The following is a 12,363-nucleotide window of genomic DNA, read 5'->3' on the forward strand; positions in this document are numbered from 1 at the left end:
ATTTGTTTTGATTTGATTTTCACTTGCCTCAACAGGTCTTCACAAGTGTCACAAGAAGGAAGGTATGCACAGGTGGACTGACTACGTCCCAGGTAGGGGCCATGGGTTATGGCCTGACTAGTCTTGCCGGGTCTTCGGATGGTGTTTTTATGTGCCACCGACACAGGTGCTAGATGAGGCTGGCGAACGGCCACGATCGGATGGTGTTTGTCATGTGCCCACCGCACTGACTACAGCACTGATGGATTTCTTGTGTGCCACAGGCACTGGTACCACAAGATACAAATTCCATTGATGTTCATCTATTTTGTCTATTTTGATTTGATTTGATTTGATTTGATTTTCACTTGCCTCAACCGGTCTTCACAAGTGTCACAAGAAGGAAGGTATGCACAGGTGGACTGACTAGTCTTGCCGGGTCTTCGGAAGGTGTTTTTATGTGCCACCGACACAGGTGCCAGATGAGGCTGGCGAACGGCCATGATCGGATGGTGTTTGTTACGTGCCCACAGCACGGAGGCCGGTCGATGCGGAACTGGCTACGGCCACGTTCGGATGGTTCTCATGTGTGCCACCGGCACTGGTACCACAAAGTGTGTGCCACCGGCACTGGTACCACAAAGATACAGATTCCATTGATGTTCATCTATTTTGATTTGTTTTGATTTTCACTGATTTTGAAGCATACGTAATAATAATAATAATGATAATAATAGTAATAATAAGTGGATGTAAACATGAACAAAATTAAAAAAAAAGAATAAACAAAAACAAATTACATGGACGTATATAAACAGAAGATACAAATATTACAGGCATTCCCCCCCACACACACATACACACTAACTAAACATAGACGCACATAGAGATATACGCATGCGCAAATGAAGACACATACAATAGAAATCCAAAATGGCTGACAGTGGAGAGAGACACAAATAAGAAAGAAGAAAGCAAAGGACCACTGGGCCAAAATAAGATTAAGGTTAATGTAAAAAATAAATAACACCAAATATATAGTGCGTGTGTTTTTATTGGCTAAACTGGCAAAATGACCATTCCGAAATACAACAATGTCTGTTTCAACGCACGACTTCACATAAAAAATCTTGCACAACAAATATATAATCTACTAATATTATTATTATTATTAAGGTAGTGAGCTGGCAGAATCGTTAGTGTGCTGGACGAAATGCTTTGTAGTATTTTGTTTACCGTTACCTTCTGAGTTCAAATTCTACCAGTCAACTTTGCCTTTCATCCTATCGGGATCGATTAAATAAGTACCAGTTATGCACTGGGGTTGATGTAATCCACTTAATCCCTTCCCCCATATTAGAGGCCTTGTGCTTCCAGTAGAAAGAATTATTATTATTATTTAAGTTGGCAAGCTGGCAGAATCATTACCATGAAAGGCAAAATGTTTAGCAGTAGTTCATCCATATTTACACTCTGAATTTAAATTCTGCTGGGTTCATCTTTACCTTTCATCTTTTCAGGTTTGATAAAATAAGTCATAGTTGAGCACTGGGGTTGATGTAATCAACTCACCCAACTCCCTGCATTTGCTGTCCTTGTGCCAAAAGTTTGAAACCATTATTCTTTTATTCTTTTACTTGTTTCAGTCATTTGACTGTGGTCATGCTGGAGCACCACCTTTTAGTTGAAGAAATCGATCCCAGGACTTATTCTTTGTAAGCTTGGTACTTATTCTATTGGTCTCTTTTGCTGAACTGCTAAGTTACAGGAACCGCTAAGTTACACACCAAGATCAGTTGTCAAACGATGGTAGGAGGACAAAAAAAGACACACAAACATAAATATATATACATATATATATTACATGGAAAAATGCGAGCATGAAAAGTCATATTCTTAAGATTATAAACCTGGAAAAGTACTGGACAAGTTATTACACCTGTAAAAGTATAGGACAAGCTATTACTTCTAGTAAAGTAAAGAATAAGAAATTTTTTACTTAAAATATTGCAGCAAAGAATACCAGTTCTTCTAATTTATCACTCTTTACAGTTCTCATCTTTTAAATTTATTATACGAAATTGTTCAGCTAATTAGTCATGTTTTTCTATATTTGAGGTAGTAAATTAGGTAAATTCTAATTAAATAAGTAGAGTGTTATTTGAAAATTGATATAAAATAAGTTTTAATATTCAAATTTTAATTTTAGCTGCAATATTTTAAGTAAAACGTTTTTTATTCTTTACTTTACTAGAAGTAATAGGTTGTCCTATACTTTTACAGGTGTAATAACTTGTCCAGTACTTTTCCAGGTTTATAATTTTAAGAATATTACTTTTCATGCTCACATTTTTCCATGTAATCCATGATTTTTCCAGGCATTGCTGATATAAGATAAATAATAATGTGTCAATTAATAATTTAAGATTTTACCTTATAAAATACTGAAAAATAATATCACCCATCCACACCAAATTAATGGCAGCGATTTTACCATGTTATTAGTTGCACCATGGCTCATCAAAAGCTACAAACAACAAAACCTCAAAACCATCAGTTACCAGGCTCACCTTAAGTAACCTAATTTTGCAATATTAGGAGGTCACAAGAAATTCATTCAATGAAAATAAAAGAAATTTCCTCTGATTCCGGGATTGGGGAAGAGGAACCCTCCACTTCATTTTTTACAAAACAAAATAAGGGATTTGCAGCATATTAGGAGGTCAGGTACTCGATGCCACACAAAAAATCAAATCTTTTTTTTTTTTGTATTAGTGAAAATCGTGCAGATGTTAATATAGAAATTGACCATAATGTTGTTATTTAACCTCAAATCAACCCTGATATTGCAAACCTATCATCAAAGACATTCCTGCCTTCACCAAACTGTCTTTTTAGGGATAATCTAGGACATAACATACAATGGGCGTGTGATTTAGGTAGGGGATACTTTGGCTGCTATTTTTAGTGTGTTGAGTGACCAGGTAGAGACTCTTTCATTGGTTCGATTGTGTAATGAGCTATTTTTACACATATGTGTATTATTTGTATATATCATCAACAGAAATTAGAGAGTAAGTCGAAAGCTGAGAGTTTCATGTATTGGCACTTATCAAACATGAATTTGTCCATTGTCACTCTGTAACTTCTGTCGAAATAACTGCTAAAATACAAAATTTTGTCAAAAACATTAAGAGTAAGCCCTGTTCTCTGTGACATATTCTACCAGTATCTGAAGTTTGTAAGTGTTTAGTTAAACAAAAATTAATTAAGTAATCTGTATGTCAAAGTCAACCTCAGCAAAACTTGAACTCAAAAACGTAAAAACAGACGAAATACCATTAAGCATTTTGCCCGGCGCGCTAACGTTTCTGCTAGCTCACTGCCTTACAAAGTAAACATTCATTTTAGAAATACATTCTTTATTATTGTTGAAGTGTTACTCCCTTACTTACTGACATGAAATTTCGTAACATTTTACTTCATAACTATTTTTCTACTAATTTTTGTTCAATGCGACTAGCGATTCTGAATTCCTCATTCATTTTTCTATCATTTAAGCCTAAGAAAGGTATACTTTTAATTTAAAATTTAAAAAATTATGTTAATTGAAGATGAATATCTGCCTTACTGTCCCCCTTGAGGTTGCAGATATTTTGATGTAACTTATTTCTACTGAACTAAATCTCAAACTATTTATCCCAAAGTGTAGCTTTTATTAACAGTTTGCAATTTAGTTGAGAACTGAATTACTGGTGAAGCTTGGAAGCTGCTGCAATTGACGAAATGGTGGAATTAAGAATATATTCAACCACTGATATGTATATATATACATACACAATGGGCTTCTTTTAGTTTCCATCTATCAAATCCACTCACAAGGCTTTGGTCAGCCCAAGGCTATAGCAGAAGACACTTGCCCAAAGTGTCACACAGTGGGACTGAACCTAGAACCATGTGATTGGGAAGTAAGCTTCTGACCACACAGCCATTCCTGTGCCATAATAATAATAATAATTAATAATAATAATAAAAGCATTAGTGTGCTGGGGAAAATGCCTAGCAGCACTTTGTCCCTCTTTATGTTCTGAGTTTCAATTCCACTGAAGTCAACTTTACTTTTCATCCTTTGATAAAATAAGTACCAGCTGAGCACTGGAGTCAATGTAATTAACTTACCTGCTCCCTCGAAATTGTTGGCCTTGTACCAAAATTTGAAACCATTATTATTTTGGTTTGTCACAGATTCAGTGTTATTCCTGGTAGGGATTATGTGGATAGTGGATTACTAACTGTAGTCTTGGGTATTCAGTCTTTCAAGTGCTTAGGACCCACCTGATAATCCTTGTTGTCCCTAAGAGACAAACTTTCTGTTGGGGCTCTACTGGGCATTCTATTTCAATCTCCCTCAGTCATTTGTCTGTATCTTGAATTATTAATCCCAGTGCACCAATTATTATAGGTGCAATCTTTACTGTTTGCATGCTTCAAATTCTTCCTATTTCAAATATTAGGGGATTATATTTTTTTTAGAAAATTACTATTTTTTAATCTCACATTGTGAGATTCCTGGTAATGATTTTTTTGTTTTTCTTCCTCTTTCTTTACAATCATGGAATCAAATGGGCATGATGGGCCAATAAATAAGCAACTTCATTTTTCCTTGTCTATGATTGTAATATCTTGTTTATTATTTTCTAATTTCTTGTCTGTTTGAATTGGAAAGTCCCACAAAATTTTACATTTTTCTGACTCTAGTATTCTTTTGACTCGATGATTGTACCATGTATTTCCAGTTTTAAATTCCCATTTCTGGCACAGTTTCCAGTGTAAAACTTTTACAACCTGGTTCTGCCTCCATTTCTTATATTTTTCCTGTGCCAACTTGGGCCATTCTTCCACAATGTGTGCCACTGTCTCATTCCAAGTATCAAAGGCTCTACATTTTTCTGACACATTCTCTCCATATATATTTTTTTCTTAAGTTGTTTGTTTTTATTGCTTGATCTTGGGCTACTACGATTGGGTTCTCTGTTTCTTTTAATTCCCCCTTTTTTAATCCAGCTCAGGATTTTGTTCGACATACGTCTTAAGTGACTCTCCAAAATTGGCCATGCAGAGGTTTCTCTTTGTATTTCCTTCTTGTCCTTTTCTCCTATTACATGCTTCAGCACCTGTTCTTTATTAACTGCCTTTAGTAGTTTTTCTGTGCTGCTCTGTAAGTACTCTACAAGGCTTTTTCTTTCCATCTGTACACATTCTTCTATTGCTATTAAACCTCTTCCACCCTGGTCTCTCCTGAATTACAGCCGGTTAATATCAGCTTTTGGATGGTGGGCTCCATATATTGTCAGCAACTTCCTAGTTTTTCTGTCAAGTTTCTTTATTTTGTTTGTGGTCCAGTCTATTATTCCAACTCCATATCTGATTAAGTACTGCTCTTGAATTTATTGCTTCAATGAGATTTTTGGAATTCAGCTTTGATTGCAGTAATTTTCTGACTCTCCTAGTGTACTCTCTACTGGTAATTTGCTTCATTTCTTCATCTTTTATCTCATCTGCTTCCTGTATTCCCAAGTACTTATACCATTGTCTTTTCTTAATCACTCTTATTGTTTGCCCATTTGACAATACAATTCCCTGGCTTCTTTCAAATTTTCCTTGATTCATTTTCAATATAGCACACCTCTCTATCTCAAATTCCATAATTATATCATTTGAGAAAATGCAGATAGTATGTACAAGACTTTCAAGTTGTTTCTCATTTTTTTTGCATATCATCCATGAAAAGTAGATGATTTATCTGATCATTTCCTTTTCCCAATTCATAAGCAATATTCACTTTTTGTAGTATCATAGCAAGCGGTATCATTGCCAGTATGAATGGCAATGGAGATAAGCGATCACCTTGGAATATTCTACATCTGATGTTCACTTTTCTGAGTTTTTGTTTTCCTCTAATCAATTCTGTTTTCCAATGTTTCATGCTTTCATGTAAGTATCATGTCATATACTTTCCACCTTTGTTAGTCACTCCACACCTTCATGTCTCACTGGCCTGTTCCACAGCCTTCCCCCAAATTCTTTACTTTCTTCTGCATCTGGAATCATTCCTGGTGTTGGCTTCCCTCTATTTCCTCAAATAGATACCTTCTATTTGATTGGAAGAGTCTATTCTGTTTGGAACCTTTGTATCTTGTATCATATCTTTTTAATTTGGCCTTTAACGCTGTCACCTTTTGAGTCAATTTTTCATGTGGTGTTTGTTTTCTCATTTCTTCTAACTTGTACTGACCATTCAATTTTCTGATTACTGCCTCATTATCCTATTCAATCGTCCCAGTTCTTTCCATGTTTTTTCCGGCTTCATTTGTATTCTCATCCTCCAGTTTGGTTCTTTCTTTTCATTTCCCTTTATATCTTCAGTTTTTCGCTTGTAGCCTACTATGTTAGCTACGACATGAGCAGCAGCTATGATTAACTGGTTTGTTTCACTGATGTTTTCTATTTTAATGAAGCTTAAAACGTCATTTATTTTGCCTGTGGTTTTCCTCACTTGTTTTCTGTCAATATATCTTATATTTGGTAGTACTTCATTGATCCCATCAGTCATTTTACCTCTCAACATTTCTAAAATCTCCTCTTCATCATTCAAGTCTTGTGCAGTACTTACTGTCATTTGCAGATCGTCTTCATTAGTTACTTTATTAGTATTCGCTGGTACTCTGTGGTTTCCATCTGTTTCATGTTTCCATCTCTTTATCATCATCATCATCATTGTCATTTTTACTTTTAATCTGCATGTTTGTTACAGTCACTTGCCAAAACACACCCAGTGTTTTGGGGCAATTGAAGGATAAGATGTGATAATATGATGTAGTGAAATGTCTTCATGTTAGTTAGTTAGTTAGTTAGTTAATTTGGCTCAAAAGCAAATAGCAAGGCCATGTAATATAACACAGGCATTTAAATGGATAGGGGTTTTTTCTAAGGATGTGGGTAGTACTTGTCAGCACAATCTTTTGGATTTCTCAGAGATATGGTTCTCCTAGGATCTTATCTAGATGTTTCTCACATCCATTTTTTTATCGTACCTAGGGCACCTACAATAACAGGAACAGTTCTCACTTTAAGATGCCACATCTTTTGTATTTCAGTTTCCAGGTCCCTATATTTACTTAGTTTGTCAAATTCCTTGACAGATATATTTCTGTCTGTGGGAACACTTACATCTACACTTACATGTCTTTAATTATGCCTGGTTGATTATCCTGGATCGTTCTGTCAGTGTTGGGTGGAAAATCCCAGAGGATAGTGAGATTTTTACCTTCAACGACTGGCTCAGGATGATGTTCATACCAGTAAGCAGGAGTGCTGATTTTGTAGTGGTTACATATTTTCCAATGTAAATACTGTCCTACCCTGTCATGGTGATTTTTATATTTGTTTGGTGTCAGAACAGGACATCCCGAGACAGGATGATCTATTGTTTTGTCAATGTGTCACAGAATCTCCATTTAGGGTCAGAACCATTTTGAAGAACATTAGCCTGATGATGATGATGATGACGCCGCCGCCGCCACTGCCGACCACCACCACTACCACCACCCTTCTTCTTCTTCTTCTTCTTCACTTGATTTCTTCTGATTTATCTATGTCACATCTCAGCTCCATCCCACAGCTTAGAAGTGCAACACTTTTCTCAACACATTAGCTGTTCCAAGTATTGCTGCCAACTGAATACTTCCAATGAAGTTTGGTATTCGCAGCTTTTAATGCCAAAATATTGCTCTTTTTCAGATGGTCTCAAGCCCACCGATCACAATAGGTACCACACTCACTTTTGAGGCTCTCTGAATTCTTTTCACTTCCAGTCCTAAGTCTTAGTACTATCCAACTTTCTTGTCTTTTTGTCTTCAGAATATTCTGAAATGCATGTCCATTCTTTAGACTCCTTTAGTAGGAGAGTGATATCTGGTTGGTTATATTGCAGCTTTTTGTCTGTGTATATTAGCATATTCCGTTTGAGTATCATCCAATCATTCTCTGCTACTGATGAAGGTTGGTAATTATACCACTTGTTGGAACATTCTATCTCATAGTTCTTGTATGACTCCCAGTGTATTCACACTTCTACTTTGTCATGGCACTTTTGTACTTCTTTTGGACTAGTTTTGAGCATCCGCTAAATTATATGTCTGATTGTCTCAGATAATTTTTCACATAGTCTACAGAAAAGTGATACTGCTGTCTTATCAATGCTACACTTGATTTCATTCTTAAAGCTTGTTCTTGAGCAATAAGAATCAGTCCTTCCATCTTCTTTAAAAAGCCATGTCTTAACCTTCTCCATGGTTCTTCATTAGCTTCATCCAGTGTTTGTTTGAAAAAGTTCTCTATGTAGGACCTATCTTTCCAATTGAGATAATTTCTCTATTAGTCCTCATATTGTACTCCTGGAGGATCTCACCTTTGTCACTGATCACCTCACTCGGTGCAGCCTGCAGCATTGTTTCATCATTATTCCTCAGACATTATTCCCCTATACAACACTATCTTCTTTTCCAACCAATCCCCTTCCCCCTTCCTAGGTTAGGAAAGCCTTGCTATGTTAATTCTAGCATGAAGGTACTCATGCATAGCCATTACCTTCCTAGTTTTTCTATCCATGTCGATCAGTTCTTCCTCTGCCCAGTCCACAACTCTTGCATAGTAATGTATCACACCTACAATCCACGTTTTGATGTCTCTAATCTGGTTCCTTCCATTCAGCTTGGATCTACATAGCATTTTAACTCTTCTAGTATATATATTATTATTAGTAGTAGTATTGGTGTTATTATTATTAAGGTGGCAAGCTGGCAGAATTGTTAGCATGCTGGACAAAATGCTTAGTGGTATTTTGCCTGTTGCTACATTCTGAGTTCAAATTCCATCAAGGTTGACTTTACCTTTCATCCTTTTGGAGGTCGATAAATTAAGTACCAGTTATGCACTGGTGTTGATGTAATCGATTAGTCCTCTCCCCTAAAATTTCAGGCCTTGTGCCTTTAGTAGAAAGGATTATTATTATTTTTGTTTTTAATAATTCTGTTGACTTTTGGTGTTCATTTCTGTAGGTTTATGCGACAATGCAGGACCAATTAAAGGAAGAACGTTCAAGCACAAATGATGAGAAAATGATGGCGCATATTAAGGAAATCGCTCAACAATTATACCTGAATGTAAGTTATGTTTGTTGGCATTTATTTCAAGGCTGACTACTCTAGTCGAATCAGATTTGCAAGTTGTACAATCAAAATGCTTTACTATTTCTGCACTGTGTTACAGGAGTTATAAGACAGTCATTGGCTGTATAAGAAGCCAGTGGTACTAGTAGGCATGGATCACATGATTAGCTTGGGTACTAGTGTGAGATGTAGTGACATGACTAAAACAGAAAAGCAAAAAAAAAAGTAAATAAAATTTATGAGATACATTCGTGTGTCTCAAGCAGTGGTGAAAATGTTGCTTGGTGGTACAACATGGAGCACAAAGCTGGTTGTAGGTGGAGTGAAAAGAAGATATCTAGGTTTGTCTAAAGTAGTGTTGGTGATAATAAGGCCCAGATCAGGTCTGATCCAGCAGACCTATGGTTAGTGTTTTAGCCATGACTATCCCTTCTTATTTGACTGTATTCTGAACAATGTGTCCATTTTTTTAAGATGGTAGAAAATACCTTAAAGAGAATTTGGCTACGATTTCTGGCATACAGTAGAGAGTTTCTTTTGAACCAAAAGTAAAATTAATTTTTTTTATATGATTTTGTCAGCTAGTGCGGCAGTGGTTTGGATTTTTAAGGTCCTCCAAGAACATTGGGTATCTGCTCATTCCTTTGGTAGACAGCTCATCTCCCACTAACTTCTGTCTCTTACTTGTAGATTTACAAACTGTTTGGTCATAGAATACTCAGGGAGACTTGCCCCACACATGGAGAAATTAGATGTCAAAAAGATGATGGAATGATGAGAGATAACCAATAATATATTGGTGTCAGTTATCTATTTCTTTCCAAAATGGCCATGATTCTGTAAATAAGATCATATTTCTTGATAACTCATTTATTTAATCAACCAAACCTTACTCTCAAAATTGCTGGCTTTGTATCTAATTTAGAAATTATAGAGGGCAGTAGATTGGCGAACTCATTAAAGCATTGGACAACAGTTGTGGGCTATTTATTTGATGCTCCTTTACACTTGTGAGTGGAGGCGCAATGGCCCAGTGGTTAGGGCAGTGGATTCATGGTCATAGGATTGCAGTTTCAATTCCCAGACCGGGTGTTGTGAAGTTCCACAAGGCTCCAGCAGGGGTGGTGGCGAACCCTGCTGTGCTCTTTCACCACAACTTTCTCTCACTCTTTCTTCCTGTTTCTGATGTACCTGTATTTCAAAGAGCCAGCCTTGTCATGCTGAATTTCCTCGAGAAATACGTTAAGGGTACATGTGTCTGTGGAGTGCTCAGCCACTTGCACGTTAATTTCACGAGCAGGCTGTTCCATTGATTGGATCAACTGGAACCCTCGTCGTCATTAAAGTGTCTATACTGCTCCTCTCAGAATTGTTGGCCATTATTGTTGTTGTTGTTGTTGAGTGAGAGAGGGGCACATGCCATCAAAGAAACACTGGGGTACAAATATATGAAGGCCAATACCTGTCTGATAAGAGTACACCAGGCACATGCATCACAACCATATGTATGTGGTATTGTGTTCTCATATCAAGATACACTGTGCATGACCTTGCAGGTGGGGGGCCTAGTTTTCTTCAGGTTGAGTAGCTCATCCTACTCAAATGGTCCCTGAATAAGGTTTGTTTAAGGATGATGAATAAATCACCCATTTTTCCAAAGGTGAATTATTCAAACACCAAAGAATTCCTCTTAACACATGACTTTGATGCTCCCCAACTTCTTCTGATCATGATTAGAGATGCACATATTACCACCCATTAAGGGACCTGCTCACTTAGTTATGGTCAAGTAACTGACAAGCAAATCTGTAGTATTGAGCAGAATATTTGCTGTAGCCTGTCTTTCATACCAAGACAAAACATACATATAACACTTCCAATCAGTTAAGATCACAAGCCATGAGAGCTAATGCCTGGTACTGCATCAGGGCATTTATTATTATTATTATTGATTGTATTGTTATTTACATTGTTGTTGTGTTTTATATGAGCTGTTCTAAGTCTCATCCACAGAACAGCAAGTTGGATGTTTTACTGTGGATGTTATTTAGAATTCATCATCATCATCATCATCATCATTTAACGTCCGCTTTCCATGCTAGCATGGGTTGGACGGTTCAACTGGGGTCTGGGGAGCCCGAAAGCTGCACCAGTCCAGTCAGATCTGGCAGTGTTTCTACAGCTGGATGCCCTTCATTGTAGAAGGAGATCAGAATCAGAAAACTAAGATTATGTTGGATTATTATTATATTTTGGTTTTAAAAGAGTTTTAAGAGAATTGGATATTTTCAAGTTGACAATGTGAGCAGTACCCATGAAAAGAATTTTTTGTTGTTCTAGCATTTTTAGGTTTCCTGATATTTGGTCATAGTATTTAAGAGTGTTATTTGGTATTGTCCCTAAAGCTCCAGTGATCACAAGTAAAGTTTTTATTCTTAGATGCTACATTTTTATGACCTCTATTTCAAGGTCTTCATATTTACTTATAAATACATATTGAGTGCAACAGCAAGGTTGCTAATGAAACTCTCAAAATCCTAATAGAAACAAAGAAACACACCACTGATATCAATGAGGACAAAACAAGCTTCACAGATGAGAGTGATGTCATCAAAAGATGGTCTAAGTATTGCAAAGACCTTTACAATCACAAACTAAAACATGACAGCAATATCCTAGACACTTCCAATAACAACAATAAGGATGTGGGGACACTCCGATTATCCAGGAAGAAGTTGAAAAAGCAGACTGCATGCTCAAAGATGGGGAATTCCTCAAAATGAATAACAACAGAGGTTCAGAAACATTGCACTAATAATCACCAGTCAGATGATATGGTAGATGAAGCCATGGCCAAAGGAATGGACCCAATCACTAAAGATACCCATTCCCAAGAAAGGCAACTTAAGATTCTGCTAGAATTATAGAACACTCAGCCTAATTAGCCACACTAACAAAGTATTATAAAGAGTTTTGCCAAACAGATTTAAGGGTAAGGCAGAAGAAATCTTTGCAGAACAGGCAGGATTTAGACTCATAAAAGAGTACTGTGGAGCAGATGTTTAATATTTGTCTGTTCACTGAGAAACATCTGCAACACCAAGATCCTGGTTAATAGTAACAACCAACCTCATGCTGAATGGAGAGAGACTTG

General features: G+C 36.6%; 1 protein-coding gene across 1 annotated transcript in view; it reads left to right on the forward strand.

The window, feature by feature from the left end:
• The window catches only part of LOC115212161 (myotubularin-related protein 13), a gene marked incomplete at its 5' end in the record, with an annotated part of 221,051 nt that overhangs the window by 31,500 nt on the left and 177,188 nt on the right, over positions 1-12,363 (forward strand). The window contains one exon of the mRNA XM_029781000.2: positions 9,099-9,203. Coding sequence (XP_029636860.2) covers positions 9,099-9,203 — 105 coding nt within the window. The remainder of the gene's footprint in view (positions 1-9,098; positions 9,204-12,363) is intronic.

This window comes from Octopus sinensis, linkage group LG5 (assembly GCF_006345805.1).
Source record: "Octopus sinensis linkage group LG5, ASM634580v1, whole genome shotgun sequence".
NCBI classification, from domain to species: domain Eukaryota; kingdom Metazoa; phylum Mollusca; class Cephalopoda; order Octopoda; family Octopodidae; genus Octopus; species Octopus sinensis.